Below are 24,338 nucleotides of genomic sequence, written 5' to 3' on the forward strand. Positions count from 1 at the left end.
GATACAACGTGGCAAGTGTAGCAGACCCCCATGAAAGTCCAGCTGCACCTCTGACACTGCCGTGAACCTCAGTAAGATCCGAGCATAAGCCACATCCACGTTGTGGCCCGAGTAGCGTCATCCCTACCCTCGATGACAAGCTTGTGTACAACATCAACAAATACACCTCCACCACTCCAGTAATGTCGGGTCGGCGACAGAAGCTGCTCCCGATCCACCCCGAACATCATCATGCACAAGGCATGCAGCCGCTCAGTACTGGGAGACTCGGACACCATCGCACCGTCGATCGGGATACGAAGAATCTGTCATACATCATGCAGTTGGATAGTCATCTCCCCGAACGACATGTGGAAGGAGTTCGTATCGGGCTGCCACCGCTCCACGAACGCAGTTAACAGCGGAGTGTCGAGGTTTCTAAACATGATAGATGAAAGGTGAGACAACCTAGTCTTCTCGATCATATCCTTCAGCTGTAAAATGACACATATATAATTACTGAATGTTTTTGAAGTTTATAGTTAAAAATACAAATTACAATAAATGTTGACAAACTAAATTATTCTTACCTCGGGTGACGCACCAGAAAACCACACCCACAAATTCTGACATGCTGATGCTCTGTTGTAGCATGTCAGAAACGACCAAAGCTCTTCTCCTAGCATCCGTGAGGCAACATGTCCTAGAAAACTAGGAATCACGGAACCATCAACGGGGCCACCATCCACCGGTCTAATAACAATCCAACTCTCGTCCTCACTAGCTTTGGGACGTTTGCTGGTCCCTGAAATGTAAAATTATACTAAAACTATACTAGAACTATAAAATTATAAAATTATACTAACACTACTAGAAAATTCATGTTTACTGACGAAATTTTCTGACGGAACAGAAACCGTCAGTTATTTTTGATAAAATTTCGTCAGAAAGTGTTCTGTCAATATTTCCAACGGAATTGTCTGACGGAACTGATATTCCGTCAAACAATTATGGCGGGTTCTTTCCCTCCACTTTTTTAACGAAATTTTTTGATGGAATTTTTTTCTATCGAATCATAGACATATTGCTGACGAAATATCTGATGGAATTTATTTTGATCGATACATTCTGACGGAATTATTGACGGATTTCCGTCAAAATTTTGGAAATGTTAATAATTAATATATTTTAACATTTTTAACTAAAAAACATTTAACTAAATTTCTATTTTTATTTTGGTTAGATAGATATACGAAAATAATATATATATTCTTTGTATTTAGTATAATTTTCATTGATAAAAATTTATTAGATTTAATTTTTGTTGTATGGGGTTTAAATTAAATATTAATACTTATTAACTTTTTTAATTATAAAATTATATAAACAAAGAATTTCTTTGTAGTTGAACTCATGAAGAAGTTAATGCAAAACGGAAACTTAATTTATAAATACATTTTTATTTAGATATTTTTGACATTTTTTGTCAAAAAACAGAAAGATATTTTTGACATTAATTTACAAATATTAATTAATATAAGATGAAAAGAAAAACAAACACCTAATAAAAAAATCTGACTACAATAAAAATAATAAAAAAATCTGATATTCTAAGGGGTCAAATGAGCATTTTGCCAAAATGATCAATTTTATCCCTTGATCTGATTCCAATCTGATGGCTGAGAATGAAAACCTAATCACCACATATAAAAGTCCCACTTATTCTTTCATTCTCATTTCATACGCCTCCCTCACATTTTCTCTCAAGTAGCAGATCTCTCTTCATTTCTTCGCATAAGCTTAACCTCTTTCTTGCGCCATCTCTCTCAGCGCCGATGGCTCTCTTCTCTCTCACTATCGAGGCGAATGTTTACGAAGAGAGGTATTTTGGTCTATGGCGAATGTTTAAAGTTGGTCCACTCATAAGTTTCGATGATTGGCTAATAGTAATTTGTTTTGCAGCATGTCTCCCAGTGATAATTATTCTCATCGACCTCGATCTAGATCTTATAGTAGATCTGTATCTCCCCGATCTCCAAGGTATTAACTCAGCTGCAATTTTAACACCTTCTCTAAACTCTTGCATTTTGTCCACGGTTCTTGCGTGATTTCAATCAATGTTTTTGGTGGATTTGATGCAACATTGCAATTCTAAGCTAAATTCAACACTGGGTGTGATTAACTATTGATGGAAGTGCAATTTTAAGGTTGCTGCTTTCTTTTTGATGTCTTAGCTCTTAGCATCCCAAGATAACTTTGGGCCAATATTTTTCTTGTTTGATTGTTCCGGGTTCAGTGCAGGCAAATGGGCCTTATACATATATGGATAAAATGCTAAAAAAAGTAGATGTCCTTCTGACTGGTTAGCTTAAGCTTTATAGATTTGTTCATGTTTTCTCATTTAGGATATTGGTATAAATGGGTTTTACATTTTTAAACCCGTTTTTTATTTATTTATTTGTATCTATTGTCAGATTCTGTCTTTGAGGTTTGTAGTAGATATTGTGAGACTTTTACATGTTTTTTGATGTTCAGTGTTGAGCAATGTCAATTATGGTGTCTGGTTGAATTATGGTGTTGAATTTATGACTTCAATACTGTTACAATAATTATGATTATTTTGACTGCGGGTAGGGGTGGGGTTTTTACTGGTGGTTGGTTTGGGGTGGGAAAAAGAGAGGCAGATGTTCGTCTGGTTTTTTCTGAATTTTTTCGATATATTCTTCTGTCATAAACTGTGACTTCAAGATCACAAGAGCAATTACCAACGTATCAAGCTATTATCTCTTGATTGTTTGACAATTCACTTTCTTTTGTAAATGGAAGATAATCCTTTCTGATAGAAAATAGTTGTTGTCTGAACTCTGAAGCCACTCTGTTTTCCTTGATCATAGGTAGTGAAGCTCTTGTTCATTTCAAAAAAAGGCCTTGAGTTCTATCTCTTCCTAGCTTTTATATTATTGCTTGTCATATTCATCTTTGCACACGACTTGGCAAATATTTTAACATTCTACTTTTTACATTGGCTCTTTGGAGTTCTGTACTATCTTTCCATCCTTGATACAATTGTACCTTGGCAATTGAGTTCATTCATGTTTTTACAGTTGCAGACACTCTTCCGGTCGTACTCCTATCTTTTTTTACGACATCAGACGTTCCACTAGTGGTATTCGTTGAAAGATTGGACCAAACTTAGGGGTAGGAATTAATGGAAAGACTTGTGATTTTTATGGTTGAAGAAAGGTTAGTTTTTATATATGTAATACTTTCTTGATTAATGTTCAATTTTTGCTTTATACCTATAATTATATATTTAGTTTCTGTTTCTGTTTCTCTTTCTCTTTTTAGTGATTAGTTTTAAGTGGTTTAGTGTAGTTTAGTTGGAGCTGGACCTAGAACAAAAATATCTTGATTTAATGTTTATCAGGTTCTTGCATAAGCATAGTTGAAGCTTGTTATTGACTTTTGTGCACACAATCACATGGCTTGTGCCTTTTTTTTTGCAAATGCATATTATTCTATTTTTCTTCTAGGTGCGTATAAGAAGGGCAAATACATTTTTCAGCTTCCTGATATGCTCTTTTTTTTTTTTTTTGCAAATGCAAATGCTAATTTTTGGGTTCTCACCTTTTTCTCTCATTTTGGCCCCTATTATGGTGCAGTTTTATTTTTCTATTTGTGCTTGGTATTTATTGGAGAAGCCTGAGATGGAAGCTTCATAGGTTCAGTTCAACTTTTGGATCTTCGAAATGGCAGCAGGATGTATGGTTATCCAACTTTTCATTTTTTGTTCAAGGCCTAGCCCTACTCGACCAGTTGTTGCAACAAAAAGGTAGGCTCATGCGCCAATGGAGGTACTAATGGGACTCCAAACAAATGATTGTCGCTTAATGCATCAAAATGGCAGCAGGACAAATACGAGTGAAGGGAGAAGGGACATAACAAGTAAGCCATCATCTCCAAAAAACTATATTTCCATAACAAAAGAGGATTCTGCCTCTCACATTTCAACTGCTGAGAGTATTCCGGTTACGCCTGAGTTAAATAAGTTAGTCAAATCATGTAGTAGTTTTACTCCTTTTTTATATTTATTTACTATTTACTAGTAGGAGGTTATTGTAAGATTATAGTAAAGAGTATGAATATTAAGTTTTAGATTCTGAATTTTGTATGTGTTTAGTTATCATGTTGCAATTTAGATCGACTATTAATTTGAAGTATGATTTATTTGTGACTGATGAAAGAGCGGCCATTACTAATTCAATGATTTTTGAATTTATATTTTGATAGTAGCTTCCTTCAATGATTTTTGGATTTATATTTCGATAGTTGCTCCCTTCAATCCAAATAAGTGTGCGACAGAATAAATGTTAACCAGAAGAAGATTCTGACGGTTTTAGTGTCAATGAAAGTGTCGGAACGTTTTGACGGTGTGAACGTTAATGAAAAGGTCAGAAGATTATGACGGAATATTTCCGTCAATATTCCGTCAGCAAGTTTTCCGTCAACATTCCGTCAAAATTGTTTACTCACGCATGTATATCTGACGGATTTTTTTCCGAGAGAATGAAAAGTCACTTACTGACAGAATTTTGATGTTTGCTGACGGAAATTTCCGTCAGTAAATAGGTATTTTCTTGTAGTATAAATTTTATAAAATTATAAAACTATAAAATTATATTAAAACTATAAAATTATATTAAATTTATAAAATTATACTAAACTATACTAGAACTATAAAATTATACTAAAATTATATTAAATTTATAAAATTATACTAAAGTTATAAAATTATACTAAATTTTATAAAATTATACTAAAACTATAAAATTATACTAAAACTATACTAAAATTATACTAAAATTATAAAAGTATACTAAAACTATACTAAAATTATAAAATTATACTAAAACTATAAAATTATACTTAAATTATACTTAAAAATACATGTACTCGCAAAACGACCTCCTCTGCTGGGTCGGCTGTCTGCCCTGGGTCGGCTGCTCATCGACATCCTCACCCTCGCCATCACCACCAGCTGCAGACTGTCGCAGTATCTGGGCTACCACCTCCAAGTAGTCCTCCACATAATCGCTATCAGGTTCTCGGTCATCAAAATACGTCGCCCCCTCTGATCCACAATCGGACCCCTCCGCACCTGTTCTGTCGCAACCCCTCTTCGCCTACGACCAGATATATCAATACCACGCAATCTCGTATGCCGTGGTGTATCCTCCTCGTCGTCCATATCTAGACGACGAGCAGATGACGGGATGGATTTTCCCCCGATAGTAGGCCGCTTCATCTACAAAAATTACACTAAATTAATCTAAAAATGTAACATATAAATTATAATCAAATTAATAACAAAATTTCACATATAAATTATAATCAAATTATACTAAACATTTAACAATTTAATTTAAATGTAACTATAAATTTTTTTTTTTTAAAAAAACCCCTCGGGTGTATGAACATCACGTCCGACCTATAGGACGGGCGTATGAACATCACGTCCGACTGCGATTCCGGCGTTTTTTAAATTTCACCCACAAATTCGAAAAAAAAACCGTAAATCTTACCATTTTTGCTTTCCCTTTACGGCCTCTTTCACGATCCATGATTTGATTCAAAAACTAGTCCAAATTTGATCGAAGAGTGTATAGGTTTTTGAGAGGTTTTGTCTTTTTTCAATTTTTGTACAAAGAGTAGTTCGGTCTATTCCCGAGGCTAGATGTGGGAATAAATGGCTAGATATATTAATTCACTTATTTTATAAAAAGATTTACTAAAACCTAGTTCATTGCTAATCGTTATTTCTGTAAATAATAAATATGAATATTGGTATTCTATTGATATTTTTTTATATATATAATTCATATTCTTAATTAGCTTCTAAAAATATTATATACATATATTATAACTTATATCTTTATAATATATATAATATTTAAACAATAGAATTGCTCTCAAGTTGTACTAATAAAAAATGTGATCTTCATTTATGATCCTAAATGTTGGATCAAGAATTTTGCCTAATCTTATATAGTTATACAGTGCAAATGCAGCATAAATTATTCTATTTTGATCTTGCAACGAGTATTTGAACACTTTCTATAATATTTTCCACCGTGCTTTCAAAATGTCAAATGCTCTTTCAATACAACTCCTTAAGGAAAAAAAATTGGCACAATTGAGAATTCTTAACTCTCTTGGATATGCACCACGAAATTCTGATTATTCATATTTTATCTTGTGGTAGAGCGTCAAATATCATTTCACTTCCAGGATACTATTTATCTGCCAAGTAATATTTACCTCAATATGTAAATATAAACTCAAATTACTAATATATAATAATTGTTAAAGTAAAACTAATAAGTTTAATGAATAAGGGTATTATCAAAAGGAAATTTGGAAATTTTAGACATGAATTGCTAATATTATCTTGAATATTATATAATATATAATATAATATATTTTTTAATATATACAAATTAATTTATAATTTAATATTTTATTAAACCAAAACCTATTATTTTTTATATTTTTCTCAAAATTTCAAATAATATTCATTAGTTTAATTGTTATTTTTAAACTATATAATTTTGAATAAAAATATAATTTTCAAAAACATAATAATAAATTTAGATTTATTAATTGAGATTTACCACTAAAATATAGTTAGATAAATATATTTATCATTTTATTAGTTTGTTTTTAGTAAAGGAGCAAAGCAATATTTGTTTGGATAAATGGTAATAATTAGGGATAAAATCTCTTTTAAAAAGAGATGAACAATAAGCTAATGGAAAGCTCGTAATAAAACTATCTTTTTAAATTAGAGGTTTGAACTAGTTTTAACTATCAAAGACATTTGATTTCATCAATATAATAAGTTATTTTTTATTATGTTCGTTTTTGCATGTTTGTTTCTTGAGGATCAACATGAATTTTTTATTTTCCTTTTATTTATTATAGTTATTATCTTAAACCAGATTTTGTTCACTATGTTTAATTGAATATATGTTTTTATTTCATAAATATATTTAAATTTGAATATTTGGCAAACATAACAGGTCTTATACTAGTTTTAATTAAAACACCACCAAAAACACTTTATTCGTATTTTAATAGATGAAATTTTAGAAGAGTGTATAAAAATTAAGAAATTTAATTAAATGGTTTACTGTTTTAACTAAAAGACTAATTTATCCTTATATTAGTTTTTTTTGTTAGTTCCCACCGCCGATAGCAGTGGCTATTCACTTTCACAGATGGTTTCCTTATATTAGTTGCATCTATTAATTAATTTTTATTTATTTCCAAAGTAAAAAAAAGTAACTTAAAAGAAGAATATATTTGATGAAAATCAATTAATGTATATGGATTAAATCAAAATACCTTATATTATAAATAAAAACTTTTCTCTAGAAAGTTAACTTGTTTAAAATGGAGGGAGTGATGAGTAATTCCTTCAGTAAAAAACCCCAATGATATTATAATGAGCAGGGGAGGTTATTTTCTTCCTAGATTTTGAAATTAGTAATATATTTGATGAAAATCAATTAATGTATATGGATTAAATCAAAATACCTTATATTATAAATAAAAACTTTTCTCTAGAAAGTTAACTCGTTTAAAATGGAGGGAGTGATGAGTAATTCCTTCAGTAAAAAACCCCAATGATATTATAATGAGCAGGGGAGATTATTTTCTTCCTAGATTTTGAAATTAGTAATATATTTGATGAAAATCAATTAATGTATATGGATTAAATCAAAATACCTTATATTATAAATAAAAACTTTTCTCTAGAAAGTTAACTCCTTTAAAATGGAGGGAGTGATGAGTAATTCCTTCAGCAAAAAAAAACCCAATGATATTATAACGAGTTGAGGAGGTTATTTTCTTCCTAGATTTTGAAATTAGTTATTTTCTTTTTGTTACAGATTTAGAAATTAATTTTCATGCTTATAAAAAAAAAAATTAATTTTCATGCAAGAAATTTGCATATTTCGACTCTCAAATAGATCTGGGAAAATTTTATTTTCTTTAAAATTATCATGTTTTAGGAGCTCCAAGTTTATCTCCTTTGTGAGACACATATTTTTCTTTTTGGCAGTTGTGTGGTCACCATGGAAGAGGGTTTAGTGAAATTGCACCTTAGTGTTGATCAAAAGGAGGAGATCCTCCCAAAATCGGTAACACGTGGGGATGAATATGAGTTAACTGGGTTTTGTCTGGTAGGAAGGTTTTTTTACTGATAACCCTATCAAGTTTCCAATCATGAAGCATAAGAATGTAAGGCTTTGGCGTCTGAGAAAAAGAATTTTAATTTGTGACCTAGGGAGTGGGTTGTATATGTTTCTATGTTATCATAGCCTGAATGTGAAAAGGGTTATTGAAAGAGGTCTCTGGACCTTTGATGGCCATTTCTTGATCCTTCAACATCTCCAACAAGATGATGTTCCGGCTAATGTGCCCTTAAATCATATGTGTTGAGGTCCAAATCCATCATATCCTAGTGGGATATATGTCAATTAGGGAAATTCATTAGGACTTACCTAGACTATAATGTCAAGAATAACCAGGAGGGAGAATTTCATGTGCATAATAGTGAAGATAGATGTTCACATCCCGTTAAAGTAATGGAAGTAGATTAAGTTACAATCTAGTTCATGGGGTGTAGTACAATTCAAGTATGAAATTCCATCATCCAATCTGATATGTTATGTATGAGGGTTTCTAGGGCATAACATAATGATGCTCATTGTCCAAAAAGATTTACTACGGCAGCAAAGGAGATCAAACATGAATGAGGGCATTGGATTAGAGCGTCTGCCCGTCGAGGTGGAGCAAGCGGTGGCAAGAGGTGGATGAGGGATGAGAAGTGGAGCTACAGTTTTGGTGAAAATGTTGGTGACGTAGAGTCTAACTTGGAAACTACAGCTTCCCAAAATCAGAATCCCTCTATTCCTAATTCTAATTATTAGTGGCGGTGTACGGGTTTTTATGGTCAACCAGACATGGGAAACTTTCATCTTTCTTGGGGCCTCCTTTGGGATCTCAAGGGAAATTAGACATTCTTTAATGTGTTATTGGAAATCATAATGACCTATTACTTATCTCAAATAAAAAAAAAGGTGGAGCTCGTCATCTTAAGTGGATTTATAGGGGTTTTAGACATGCTGTTTCTTTTTGTGAATTAACTGACCTTCTACTCTTATGTTACGGTTACACTTGGGAAAAGGTACGGGTACAAGTTGTTGACCCAATATGACAATATAAATGCTAGAGAAGGGTGAATAGTATTTATTAGCTTTTAAAAAAAATTATATTTTTTGCTTATTAAAAATATGGTCAATAGTATTAATTTTCACCCTTATACAAATATTTGCGGAATTAGACAAATGTGCAAAGTAAATACCTTTTAATAAAAGACATTTGTTACTGTCTTTTAAAACCTTTTAGGCAAATATATTAAAAGTTATCACAATGAGATATTTGCAAACAAAACATAAAGACAATAAATAAGGAGAGTAGGGATAAAAAAGTTCACCCACACGATTTATCCAAGTTCGGTAACTAGGTCCTGTACCTGAGAGAACCACTTGAGATTTTCCACTGTGATTCTTTCAACGGACAAGAATCAATCTTGTAGGCCTTTTACAACCTAAACACTACTCAAGTGAATATCTCCCCGATATTCACTTCTCTCAAAACTTAGGTTTCCTAGCTTGCTTGTGATTGCGGGTTTAGTTTTTTAGTTTACTTGGAGACAAGTTTTAAGTGCGAGGAGGTTTGATAGGGGTCAAAAACCCCTATCTTTGGGTACGGTTTTAGGACGGTTTTTAGCGTAGTTTTTACGAATAAGCGAGCAATTCTCGTATTTATATGCTTTTGTGTGAGTTAGTTAGAAATTATATATGTTCTATTTACTTTTCGTTGTTTAGGCTCGTTTTCTGATTATTTTAGGCAAATATGGCCAAATTAGCATGTACGTTAAATTTCAATTATCTTTTATGGCTAATTGATCCGCCAAAAGTCGCACCAGACGGAGTGTTTACTCAAAACAAGCGATTGTCGGGTCAATTTGGCATCGGAACTACTATTATTTGGAGTTTACGTGCGTGTGCAAGTTAAAACAGGAACGAGCTCGAGCAAAAATTGTGTTTCGGGATATCCGGCAATCGCGCACGGCGTTCTAGGCACTCCCGCTCGTCGAAATGGCCTTTTTTGGGCCAGATCGGTGAGCTGGCACTGCCAGCCCGGCGAGCTGGCCCTCAGAGGTCGGCTCGCGTCGAGCTGGCCCATAAAGTCCAGCTCGCCGAGCTGCGTCTCGGGAATCAGTCAAAAGAGTGATTCCCGGCCCCATGACGCCACAATCGACCCCACGTCTTCCCACCTGCAAAAGGAAACGAATTAGGTCAGAAAGAGGGCCCGAACCGCGACTATAAATAGGACTTTCATATTGTAAATTAGATATCTTTCATTATTTGTAATTTTCCTTAGCTTCCACCCTTGAAGAATCCTCTCCACCTCCTCCACCTCCTTCAACCTCCATTGAAGAACTTCCGAAGCTCCACCCACCGAGGATTGTTCAAGGTCCATCTTTAAGTCCTAGGAAGACGCCTGCAGCGGTAGACAGGTTCCCTGAAAGGGATTTTCTCATCTTTTTCATAGTTTGTTTAAACGCTTGATACAGTCTATGAATCCTAGGCTAATTGAATACATGTGACAATTTATCTCCATCTTTAATAATATTATAGTTTTTGTTCTGTTCATATTGATTTATTGATTTAATCTTTGTCTTACGCTTTATTCGATTGGTTTAACTTATTCAAAAGTCCAAAAATTAAGTTGGTACATATTGCGAGCCGAATCTGACCTAGTCAGAGCCTAAGGGATTGACAACCTCTTAGTTGATGAGGCCCAAATTGCTGAGCCTTAGAGCTAGTATCACCCTTACAAAGGAATCACGTACTAGGGACGTCAGAAGGATAAGTAAGGTTAATCGCCTCGAGTACAAGTGACTAGGGTTAGGTTTTTAATCAATTGCCTTAGCAATTCTATCTTTATTATTATCGTATCATTCCATGTTCCTTCGGGTAAATTCATTAGTGAAAAATCAATTAGGAGTAGAATAACGTAATTAGGGGTAGAATAACTTAGCAAGGAGTAGCGTAACTTAACTAGGAGTAGATTAATTTAACAAACCAAATTCAAACCCACACAGCCTAGATAACACCTGAGACCCAATAGTTCGGTACTTATAGGAATAAATCTGGTGGATTCGATACCTGGACTTGTTCAGATTTTATTACTTGATAACGACGGGATACACTTATCCCTTAGTCAGCCTTGCACCGCGAGGCGCGTCAAAAGGCGCCTCATAGATTTTATCTCAAAAAAGAAAGTGGCGTCCTCTCACGCTTAAGTATATGGATAACTTCAAAAAATTCCAACCTTTGAAGAAGCATCGAAAAGTAAAAATGTTTTTGTATATGTGTTTATTGGTTTATTATGGTTTTGGTTATAATTTGATAGTTGGATAAATATAATTGGTTGTGTGTGGTTTTGGTTATAATTTGATATGTGGTTTTGGTTGTGTTGTGGTTTTGTAGTCGTCTGAAACTCCAAAAGCTCAAGTTGTGGTGGAGGAAAATGAAAAAGAATGTGTCTGGTATAAGTCACTCTAGGATTATATCGATGATAATGCTATAGATCTTGAGATTTTATTTGAGAAGTATGAGACCATGGAAGAAGGAGATGTAATTGGATGGGGGAGAACAAGAAGTGAAAGGACAGGAAGATGAGGTAAAGGATGAGGAGGAGAAGAGGAGAAATGAAAAGAGGTATAAGAAGAATGAATATGTAGATGAGGAAGAAAGTGTACAATCAAAGATGCAAAAAGATAAAAGGGAAAAGATGCGACTTCATCTACTGAAGTTGAAGTTAGAGGTTGAGGTGAAGGTTGTGTCAGAATAGATGGAAAAAATGAGGGGAGAGCTAATGGAAAAGATGACAAACAAGAGGGAAGCACATAGGAGGAAGATGGCAGAGTTGAGGGAAGAGCATATGAGAGAAATGGCAGAGTTGAGGGAAGAGCACAAGAGAGATATGGTAAAGATGAGGGAAGGGCAAAGGGAAGTGTGGAGGGAAGATACTGTAGAAAAAGAAAATGCTCAATACCATGTGATATCTTTCTTTCTGTAATCCGCCACTTAGCTGTTTCCGATCACCTGAAATAGCAACAATCGTCAGAAAAAGGATTGGAGGTCCGACGAACCCTCTCCGATGCTTAAGCCATAAGAAATACTTGAGGAAGTATTAAGTAACTTGAAAGCAACTAAGTGAGAAAGAGTGATTGTGATTGTGTACCTTTAGCTCTGATTCTCAAGTTATTTATAGACAACAAAGTGTGTATCTAGACACGTGCCAACATTTAATTGGGCTTCAGACCCTATCTTTTCGTTCCGTGTTAAATATGAGTTGGGTAGCATGCTTTTGGGATCCAGAGTGACTAATAGTCCACGTGTCCCTTGAGGCAGCTTCCAACCGAAGTTTTATTCCTTCATTCCATAACCGAACGTATTCTTCCATGGATTTGGGCCCAAGTGTTAAATTCGACCCTTGACTGAAGTCCAAGCGTTTGGCCCATTCAACTCAAGCGTTTGGCCCATTCAACTAATATTATATCACCAAGTATATGAAATTGACGATGACACCAAGAAGCAACAAAAAGACTCCCAAGATTGACAACTCAGTGAACCCCCAACATGATGTGATATTGGTTATGAAAAAGAGATAATAACCAAATCAACAAGTTTTCCCGATCTATCTTAAGGAATTAATAGAATCAAATAACAAACATAAATTGGTGATAACAAACCAATCCCAAAGAATTAAAGACAATGAAAGGAGATCTGACCTTACACCTTCGAATAATTAAATTGGAACCTGAGTGTTTGGCGATTCACAAGTACCTTACCAAAATACTTGTTCACGATCAAGATAATATTGCAAGAATGATGACCCGGTCTCTCAAGCTCACAATAAAGAATTCAATCCCGGATTGAAAATAATTCCCAAAGGAAAAGAAGAACTTTTGTTCATAAAAATATTGATTTCTGATTGATGAAAATAATGAAGAATACAAGCCTTTATATAGGCTACAAAATAAACCTAAACCTAAACTAAAAAGAAAGTTGAATCCTAGTGCATCAAGGTAAAAGAAATCCTAATTAGACAAGGAAAAACATTAAATTCGTTTTTGTCCTTTAGAGCCCAATTTCAGCCCATTAATTAACATTATTTGGGCCTTTTAATTAGCTAGAAATAAGCCCAATCAAACCTATAAGGTTATAGCATTAATTTTAATGAGTCCCAATGGGTTTTGCACATGCCAAACACATGCAAGTCCAAAGCTTCTCTTAAAATATGATCAACCTTTTTACATATCACTATTATGGGCTTGGGCTTGGATACAACACAAAAACACACCATCTTTAATGACTTCGCTAGAATTCATTCCTTGTTTAAAGAAGCTCAAGATGAGTCCATTAAGCATTTGTTGGTCTTTCTTTGCACGATTCTTCGTCATAGGTCCAATTGACAGCTCCAATGGATCCCTCATGCTTCTACTAGGCTCCTTAACTCCAAGCTCCTTTGTTCCATGCTCTTGTGCTTTTGATATCACATCACAACATCTTCTAACGCTCAATATTTTGCTCTCCAACCTTACATGTAAGACATGTTGATTTTTTATACACTTTCTCAAAATCTTTAACAATATTCTTTGATCGATACACTCTATCCTCGAGATCAAACTTCCCCGCAAGTAGTATGCTGGCAATGCATTTCCCTGATTGCTTGTAATGTGGTAATATTTTATCTCTGGCACATGCGTGTTTGTCCATATCATCCATTCTTCGTAGCATGAACATATCGAAATTTTGTATCGCAACACCTCTAGCCCGCCATTCACATGTCTCATTATGCTTACGTCTAACTTCAAACAACGACTTGTTGAACTTATACACTATCCATTCGAACTTATTCTTAACTGTATATTTTCCAAGTGCATCTTGAAATTCTCATTTGTTTGAGAATATATCGTGCACCTTTAAACTGACAGCCCATTTTGATGCACTAGATTCAATAGTAATCACGGGTGGCTCATGGACCTCTGGCAGCCATCAAAATGGATCACTCCTCCTTCTTTCTTGTTCATCCGTCTCATGGATACTTAATGAGACATGGTTAGCTCAAGCATTTGTTTCGAGAATACCTTCGCAACGAGGTTGTTTCTATGGGATATGTTGTTCTTTTTTTTCTTTTTCTTTTTTTATAGTGGATAGGTTGTCTTCATGATCGTTTCCTTCATCATCATTATTAGGATTATAATGACCTCAAATATCTTCTTCATATACCGTTTCTTCGAGGTCAAAAAATGGATTCGAGCTAATATCATCTAAACCAAGGTTGAATGTGAAGTTGAAATCCATGATCCTTTCTTTGCCCGGCCGATGAGTGTCAACTTCAATGGTGAAATCACAACTTGGTTGAATAACATCTTCTTCAAAACTCATGGTAGTTGTGCATCTATTGTTCGCAGTTCAAAAATAACATATATGTCATCGATTGGATTCATTCGGTAATACTCTATGAAGCACTCAACATCACTTGAATTAACAATCGGAACTACTGTTCCAAGAACTTTGTTTGAATCGTATGTAGTGCATGGTCATACGTATGTCAAATTATATTGAATCAACACGTGAAAAAGTGTAAACTCTCTCTTGTAAAATATCGAAGTTGATTTTTATTGAAAACCGAAAAAACTTTGATTCACCACCCTCGTATGTCACGACTTTTCCATCTGTTTCTCGTTGGTCATTCCACATGATCAGACACAAAAAAAGAAAATGATCGGTTGACATACTGATACTGTTGAAAAACAAACACATTATCAAAACAATATTAAAGAAACAAACTCAAAAGAAATAAACTCAAAAGAAATATGTTTCGCAGTTCTAACAACGGTGGAATATGGTATACCACTGCTACAGTCGCAGTCCTTCACAATTATGTGAATTGCAAACCCTATTCTCTAAGACAATAGTTTCACATTTTATGATTCTACGAAGCAAAATTGGAAACTGCAAAGCGAGTAGGTTCGATAAATACTCCAAATATCAACATTCAATAGAAGTGCAAACTAATTTAAAATAAACAAAACTAACCTACACAAAGGAATTTTATGTATATAAAATCAACAAAATACTTGCATGAAAAGCTTATATCTCTTATTGATGTATAATTTGAAGTTACTTTGCAAATGATGAGAAGTTGTGTGAAAAAATTGGTTAAGTTGTTATATATAAATTAAGGATATTTTGGAAAAGTCTAATTTGAAAGTGTCAGTCTTGTAAGAGGTAGTGTAATGGATGTAAATATGTAAATGAACTTCTAAATTAGACCGGTTTTGTAATTTAGCCTTTTTTAAAATGAAAATTAATTCAAATGTCCTTTAACTGCGAACTGAAAAAACAAATACAAACTCATGGTAAAATGCTACAAGCGAGAAAGGGAAGTTAGGTTAGAAGTGGAAAATAAAAATAAATGAAAAAATTATTATATATTTGAGAATAATACCACTTTTTATAACTTGAAAGGCGTCGCCTAACAAATAAAAAATAAAATAATAAAAAGGTGTAAACAGCATATAAATTAAGAGTTTCATAACTTCAAAGTTGAAACAATATGGAGGTACTCTCCCTTTGAAGTCTACCAAATCAACATATAAGGGTGCTGGAGATCCAAAATTGCAAAGTTTAAATGGGGGTATAGATCCAAATAAAAGTATGAGATGACCAGTGGCAAAAACTATCAAAGTTGTAGTGTAATTTACATATTAAACCTAAATTGAAGTTGGAAGCATAAAGCCTACATACCATCACAAAGGGCATCAATGGCAATAAGTTGATAACGAGACGATAATTCTCGTTCCTCGTAGGTATCCGTACCTATGGAGACTATTAGAACAACGACACTAGGAGTAATAAATTAACAATGCATTTTATCCATATTTACTATTTATTACTAGTATAATCTTTACAACCGTATTATATTCTCTTGTTCAGTTGTACACCCACAGGCAAATACTAAACTTCCCATGCCTGGATGGGGAAAAAAATTAAATGCCAATCGAAAAATTTCCCAGATGTGTGTAAAAACGGTTACATAAACAAATAAGCACCATCTTTATGGTCAAACACTAATGCCTACCAGAATAATAACAAAATTTTAAAATTGTCAGGGAAAACTCAAAAAGTAAATTTATCTCAGTATCGTTTTACAATTAGTATTTTCAAGTCAGGGTCATTGTTTATATGAACTTCAGGCTGGAACTATTAGAACAAATCCAACTGCTGACCACAAATTTTGAGACTAAAGATGTATAAAAAGGGTTATTGTACCTGAATCAAGAAATTTACGATCCAACAAGACCTTTGTAGCGAGCGTAAGACATTATTACAATGAATATAGCTGCACAAAGTGCTCCTGTAAAAATAACCACCTGCCAATATCAAGAACAACATAATTCAGTATGCAAATTACTCTCATATCAGCAACTAACTATGTTGCACGGAAAAGAAACTGTTGGAAACTTGTACAAAATATTTCGGGTCATGATTCCATATTTAAAAAATTTGGAAACTCATTTCCTAGAATATAATGTGGTTTCAGAAGTGGATCAATGTTAGTCACATGTTCATTAAATCTCTTTTTTACCACTATTATGTAATTTTTCTGTTCAAGTCGCCAAGTAAAAAAGTATTCACTCACCCTTGAGAACATGTAACCATGGTTTTCATTCCATGTGTACGGGATATTCATACCAAATATTCCAGCAATCAAGGAATAGATGGATAAACATACAGTTCCTGAACTTAGAAAGAGCTCCAACTGTAGGAAAAATAAAAGAGGACACAAATGCACAACAATCAATAAACATAAAGCATCAATCAGATTATCAATTTAGAGAAAGGGTGATGGATAAAGCACCTGAATCAGTTGGTTTCGATGATTGTCCAGCTGCAGGGAAAAAAAAAGGGTAGCTTAAGTCTTATCTGAAAAGACCTTCAAAATTTAAGTGATAATTCATCATTGCTTACCTGAATATTGATGTAGTCTTCTGTATCATCAATATATTCGCGCAACTGCAATTTTCAAATCAGACAACTATGTAAATATAAAATTGCATCATAATCATTTCCATAAACGAGGTGGGAGTGCGGGAAGGCACTTACAGTGGTTAATTTGTTCAATGTGCTGTCAATTTGCATAAAGTAAGCCTGCAATAATATTTTAGCAACCATTTCAGACATTGTTGTCCCCCACTTTAAATAAGCCAAATATATGCAAGCACTAATATAACCTCCAGTAGCATTTCAAGCTCCTCAACATCATTCTCATCCCCACGAATTGTCAGCACACTTGCTCTACTTGCCCTAGAAATTTTTGAACCTATAGTAGGGGAAACAGAAAACCAATTAGCAGCACCTGATCCACTAACTGGTGACGCACCAGCCAACTTTCTTGACAAGTAAAGGTCAGCCATATCATCATCATCATCCAGTAGTTGCTCAAGTTCATCCCTTACCTACAGCAAAAGGACAAGCAAAATTATTCTCTGACTAACTTTTGTGTTTTTTGTTCTTTTGTTATGAGTTTGTCTAAAGAGCGGATGATACATAAACAACCAGCGGAACAACATTATTTTCTATCTTTTACAAGCAATTGATGATTTAAATAACTCACAAGTAGATTTTGATTATTATCGTCCCAAAATGATCAACACCTTTAGCATACAAGATAGTTTTACTTGAATTTGCTATAATTGCCTTTTTGCATAAGATTGAATATGTCCAGTTGGCTACGAAAACGCCCAAACACATTATTGGGCCATATCTACTGAACTGTCATAATCATATTCTTTGGAGAAGATTCTCTGACCCAAAAAAAAAAAAACACAAGAGGAAAAGATTCCTCTGGTTTCCTCAGCACTCCTATGCAAAATAAATAAAAGCATGATGGGTTTTAATATTTTCCTACTAAGGAAAACAAAATCCCATGTAAATTGCTAAAAGTGAGAAAACCCAAACATAAGATCATGAATAGATGAATTCAATCATGCAGAATGATAGAAGAATATTTAATGATATATATTTTAGCAACGCAATCTGAACCTATACCTTCTGAACTCGAGCAGTCAATCTTGTCATTGCACTCTTCAGTTTGCGAACTCTGTCCAAATTACGGCTACTAATCTGTATGATTTAAAGGTGAGGAAATCAAAATGTAAAACAATGTCAGACAAATAAGCTTTATAAAGCTGAAAAAGTACACCACTTGAAATGGATTTCATCTTATAAAAAAATTGCATACATGATGAATAAAATAAATATAGAAAGAAAAACATTCTACATCCTAAGCAAGATGTTGGATGCAAAAAATAAAGCCAAACTGAAACATACAGAAGATAAACTCAATGAAGAATGCTATAGGCGGGGAGAAAAAGAACATACCAAGCTTTAAAAACATCTCCTTCCAATTATCTAAAATAATGAGTGCAAAGAGGGGGCAAGCCCCCAACATTTAAAAACAAACAAAAAATGACCCTAATGGTTTTCATGTTACTACTAGGAAAACATTAAGGTGACATTTAATCCTAGTTAAGAATTGGTGCACCATATTTCCGAATCTTTATCCATAAAATCTTATTTGGAACTTCTCAACCTTGCACCTCGTTGAGCACACATAAGCTTAAAATTCGTCTGCTTATGTCAAGAATATTTGTGTTTACGAATAGATGATACAATGGATAAACTCAAAACAAAGATTTAGAAAAGAAATTACAATTATGCAACAAGACACACAGTTGAAGACAACATCTTTTCCTTATTTCTTGGAAGAAGTACTGACTTTGGAGGTAAGCTCATCTAAAGCAGGATAAGCTGCAGTCTCCAGTTCTGTCGTACGTGCAGCTAGATGACTGCATATAGCCTCCAAAGCTACTTCCAGTGCTCGGAATTCAAAGGGAGACTCTGCATTGAACAAACAAAATACTTAAAAGAAAGACACAAGTTCTTACATCGGATAGTGATGTGAATTACATGCATGCCCAGTAAACAACCAATAATCTACCTTAATCAATAAAATGTCAGCTCGCAAAGAAAGGAAAAGTATATACAATCATACCATCTTCTTCACCAGCTTCAACATCATTTTGCCCACTGGGGAACTCTTTAAAGAGATTGGAAGGAGGTAAACGCCTTCGGAGCTCCTCCACAACAGGAATAACATTTTCATCCAACGGGTCCCGAAGCAAAACCTAAAGCATATCAAATGTTGATAAATACTCAATGCAAACAAGTTATGGAAAAAACTTGTATTCTTAAAAGGGGGAAAATGTCGATAAGCACACAAAACAAAATTGTCAAAACACAGAACAATAAGCAAATTGAGCTTCAAACGACATGAAAATTACTCTATTAAGAAACATTCAGGCGATCAAATCAAGAACAATTTTAAAATCTCCTACAATATTATACAAATTCCAATAAAAATAAGTCCTCATTGTTAAATTCTGCTTTGTCACGAACCTCAGCCGCAACTTCAAAATAGTATCAGACAACACTTTCTACATCCTCCTATAAACAACAAAACATACATCAAAATAGAAAGACACTAACCTCCTCAGAAGTAATTATTGCTTTGATGTGCTGCCAAAAAAAAATCATATATTAGCAAACAATAAGCAGGGGAAAAAGAAGAAGAGAAAAATTTAGATCAGAAATGCAAATGAACCTCCAAGTTCAAAACAATAGCGCCCTCTCGTCCAAGAATTGTAGAAGGATACGAAAGCAATGGGTCCAAAATGCGGAGATCTCGCGCGTGAATCTGCACGCGGTGCATGATCGCGTGCTTGTCAACATCAAGAATGGTGCCTTGGCCAGAAGCATCGACGAGTATCCAACTCCTGGCGGTTTGTGTTTTCTTCTTGACGGCGGCGGCAGCAGTTGCAGCGGCCACCTGAGGGTCGGCTGGCACCACATACCCGTCCCTCGCCATGTCGTACAACCATATCACAATTACATCGCCGCCGGTATTAATGTTAAAGCCCTAAGAAAACGTGTTGTGTCCTTTTTGCGTGTTAAGGTTCTGAATGGCTGGGGTCTGAGTGTAGAAGAATCAGAATCCGATACGGAAAAGTGCAACTTCCTTCTTCTGGCATTCAAACTTTTTAATTACTATTATTATATTCCATATATTTATATGTTTTTCTCAAAGGCTCGGATATAGAGCTTGCGGGTTTAGTGCGCTCCGGTCCTTTGGATGCACTTTGTCACCAATTGCAAATTAATAAAAGAAAAAAAAAAAAAAAAAAAATATAAATAAGGCATTAAACGACACCTATTTCAGTCATGGACTAAAGCTTCAAATACAATTAGGATCATAAACTATCAAAAAGTATTAATTAGGTCCATGAATTAAGCAAAAGTCATCAATTGACTTTGTCATACCCGATCCTAAACGACCTCAATCGGCATCAGGGTGAAATAAAAAGATTATAATCAACACTTAATAGTCTCCAATTTATCCCAATATCATAATATCATATTATATTACAATTGAAATACCAAATTCATGAAAAATGGTCTGAAACTGTTCAAGTTCAACTCAGTGATATTTGATAAGATCTCAATTGATGATTTTTGTTTAGAATAGAGACTTAATTGATGATTTTTTATTAATTCAGGAATCTGATTGATAATTTTAATAGTTTAAGATCCTAATTGATTTTGAAATTATAATTTAAGGGGCCAAATGGATATTATATTATAAATAAGGTACTTCTTTTTTTTACTAATTTTTTGTTAAAAAAATTGTATACCAATAACTACTCTTTTTTTTTTGTTAAAGAATATATATAAATAAGGTTTTTTTTTTGTTAAATAACAAACAATATCTAATTAAAATCTTTTCTAAAAAGCATATTTACTTTTAGAAAAAAGCTAAATAAAAACATCTAATTAAATATCTAAAACTCTTCATTTTAAATTGTAAAATAAAAAAACATCAACCAAACACATCTAAAATATAAAATGTTTTTTTAAAAGAAAAAGGAATTGTCTTTCTTCTTCTTAAAAAAAACAAGCGTCTTGTTTCAAAAAAAAAAAAAACAAGCGTCTACATCCTAAAATAAATAAATAGTGTGACATAAATTTAGAATAAGTTACATTCATAACTACTGAACTTTACTCATTTTAATATTATGGCCACTGAATTTTAATTTTTAACATTATGTCCATTGAATTTTATATTTTTTAATATCGGTGGCCATTTAACTTTAATTAACTCTTCAAAATGACCGTTAACTATCTCAAAATGAAAATATTCAAGAATTAAAATTGTTCAGAACGGTATTTAACATGAAACTACATTTTTTATTTTCCAAAATCACATTTTTTAGTGTTTTATCTTTCTAAAAATTCACTCACTTTACTAACCAACCAACACTTAGATGACCTCTTTTAAGAATTAAAATTCTTTAGAATATTATTAACTCTTTGTATTTTTTTTATTAAGACCATAAATGGTCGTTTTGAAACGTTGAGTAGGCAGCTATATTAAAAAGTGTAAAGTTTAATAATTATATCCTTAAGAATTAAAGTTTAGTGACCAAAATATTAAAATAAATAAAGTTCAGTGGTTATAAGTATAATTTACCCCCATAAATTTATGATACGATAATAAAGTAATGCATTGAATTATTCTAATTTTTCTTAAACTATACTGTAAATCAAAAGATCTGCTACTTTGAAAGTTATATTATTATATACGTCAACTGTTACGTAATCCTTTTTCTTTTTCTTTTTTTCAATTGAATAAGACAGAATGCCCGTGATTTTATTATATTAGGCCGGTGGATTAGTTTGAACCACCCTTTCTTGCTATATCATACTATATGTTTATGAACTAAGATAAAGATTCTATTAACATATGATATTATCTTAAAAAAAGTATTACAGACATACATATATTCCTTTTCAAAAAAAAAAAAAAATACATATATTCTGTCTATGAAATTATTCTCTCATTTAAATTTGATTTTGAATTGTAGTTACTGAATTGGAGATTTCATTCGATTTCTCAGTTTTTGAACTTGAACTCGAGATTTAGTTTAAATGGTTTGAGACCTTTAACCATTCAAATTAACCTTAATTGATTATTGAATTGGAATGCAATGTAGGAACTACATAGTTATTTTATATCTTATTCTAAATAGTAATAGTTTTAAAAATATTATATGCCAATTATAATTAAATAATCAAAAAATTATTTTTAATCATTTACATTAACATAAATACTATTAACATCACTGAAAATTAGACACTATTGATAAACTAAAAAAAAATTAAAGAGTTTGTTAAGTATTGATAAACTGTTTAAAATTATAGTATCGCGCTTGCAGTAAACATAAATTAAATATTTTGATAGGTCAAAGCAAGAAAAAAATCAACTATATTTTTTTTTCAAGTGAATTACTATTCCTAGCCACTAATTTATACCTCTAGCATCGGAAAAAGACTGAACTACCCTTTGCACCAAAATTGAAAAAATCCAAAACCTCTCAAAAACCCTATACAATAATCGATCAAATCCGGACTAATTTTTGAACTGAATCATGGATGGTGACAAAAGCTATAAAGGGAAAGCGAAAATGGTAAGATTTACGGTTTTATTTCGTTGAATTTCGCTTTGATTTGAATCTGTTTGGCAGATTTTGAAAATCGTCGGAATCGCAGTCGGGCGTAAGAGCATCACGCCCGACCAGTGGTGCGGGCGTGATAGCCACATGCCCGCACCACTGGTCGGACGTGATGCTCGAACGCCCGCACCACTGGTCGGACGTGATGTTCATACGCCCGACCAGTGGTGCGGGCGTGATTTGCATACGCCCAAGGTTTTTTTTTTAAAAAAATTTACATTATTTACATTTAAATTAATTTAGTGTAATTTATAATTTATATGTTACCATTTTTTATTAACTAGATGTAATTTTTTGTAGACGGAGCGGCCTACTAGGGGTGGGAAATCCATCTCGTCATCTGCTCGTCGTCTAGATATGGACGACGAGGATGATACACCACGCCATACGAGATTGCGTGGTATTGATATATCTGGTCGTAGGCGGAGAGGGGCTGCGACGGACCAGTTAAGGACGGGGCCGATTGTGGATCAGCCCGATATTCATGGATCGGAGGGGGCGACAGATTTTGGTGACAGAAAGCCTGATAGCGATTTTGTGGAGGACTACCTGGATGTGGTAGCCCAGGTACTGCGACAGTCTGCAGCTGCACATGATCGCGAGGTTGAGGATAGCGATGAGCAGCCGACCCAGCGCGTAGGAGGTCGCTTTGCGACTACGGGTATTTTTTAGTATAATTTTATAATTTTAGTATAACTTTAGTATAATTTTAGTATTTTAGTATAATTTTATAACTTTAGTATAATTTTAGTATAACTTTAGCATAATTTTATAACTTTGGTATAATTTAGTATAATTTTAGTATTTTAGTAAATTTTATAACTTTAGTATAGTTTAGTATAGTTTAGTATAATTTTAGTATAGTTTAGTATAATTTTATAATTTTAGTATAATTATAGTATAATTTTAGTATAATTTTAGTATAACTTTAGTATAATTTTATAACTTTAGTATAACTTTAGTATAATTTTATAATTTTAGTATAACTTTAGTATAATTTTACAACTTTAGTATAATTTTATAACTTTCAGGGACCAGCAAACGTCCCAAAGCTAGCGAGGACGAGAGCTGGTTAGTTAGTGGACCGGTGGATGGTGGCCCCGTTGATGGTTCCGTGATTCCTAGTTTTTCTAGGACATGTTGCCTCACGGATGCTGGGAGGAGAGCTTCGGTCGTTTCTGACATGCTACAACAGATCAACAGCATGCCGAGATTTGTGTCAGTGGTTTTCTGGTGCGTCATCCGAGGTAAGAATAATATAATTTGTCAACATTTATTGTAATTTGTATTTTTAACTATAAACATCAAAAACATTCAGTAATTGTATAAATTGTATATGTGTCATTTTACAACTGAAGGAGATGATCGAGAAGACTGGTTTGTCTCACCTTCCACATATCATGTTTAGGAACCTCGACACTCCGCTATTTACTGCATTCGTGGAGCGGTGGCAGCCCGATACGAACTCCTTCCACATGTCGTTCGGGGAGATGACTATCCAGCTGCATGATGTATG

General features: G+C 33.6%; 1 protein-coding gene and 1 long non-coding RNA gene across 2 annotated transcripts; one reads left to right on the top strand and one right to left on the bottom strand.

Annotated features, from left to right (window-relative positions):
• Positions 1-1,721: 1,721 nt before the first annotated feature.
• On the top strand, positions 1,722-4,258 carry LOC136219627 (uncharacterized). Its single transcript, XR_010684216.1, has 4 exons — positions 1,722-1,861; positions 1,942-2,019; positions 3,084-3,222; positions 3,642-4,258. It is a non-coding gene; the product is annotated as an uncharacterized lncRNA (long non-coding RNA).
• Positions 4,259-16,168: 11,910 nt separating this feature from the next.
• On the bottom strand, positions 16,169-20,300 carry LOC136219628 (magnesium transporter MRS2-2-like). The gene is made up of 11 exons (XM_066007103.1): positions 19,858-20,300; positions 19,743-19,772; positions 19,249-19,381; positions 18,973-19,094; positions 18,243-18,317; positions 17,426-17,650; positions 17,298-17,342; positions 17,163-17,207; positions 17,053-17,082; positions 16,834-16,953; positions 16,169-16,564 (listed from the first exon to the last, which is right to left on the bottom strand). Exons 1-11 carry the CDS (start codon positions 20,119-20,121, stop codon positions 16,478-16,480), a joined length of 1,176 nt encoding a protein of 391 aa, XP_065863175.1. The 5' UTR covers positions 20,122-20,300; the 3' UTR covers positions 16,169-16,477.
• Between the last annotated feature and the right edge of the window lie 4,038 nt (positions 20,301-24,338).

Source organism: Euphorbia lathyris, chromosome 2 (assembly GCF_963576675.1).
Source record: "Euphorbia lathyris chromosome 2, ddEupLath1.1, whole genome shotgun sequence".
Taxonomy (NCBI): Eukaryota; Viridiplantae; Streptophyta; class Magnoliopsida; order Malpighiales; family Euphorbiaceae; genus Euphorbia; species Euphorbia lathyris.

What these genes read in the sequence shown, in the direction of transcription:
- LOC136219628 (XM_066007103.1), bottom strand. Translation starts at nt 20,121, where the DNA reads ATGGCGAGGGACGGGTATGTGGTGCCAGCCGACCCTCAGGTGGCCGCT. An exon ending in TGACTGCTCGAGTTCAGAAG is followed by an intron (nt 17,651 to 18,242) that starts GTATAGGTTCAG and finishes CTTTTGCTGTAG; the next exon opens with GTAAGGGATGAACTTGAGCA. An exon ending in CATTGAACAAATTAACCACT is followed by an intron (nt 17,208 to 17,297) that starts GTAAGTGCCTTC and finishes TGAAAATTGCAG; the next exon opens with TTGCGCGAATATATTGATGA.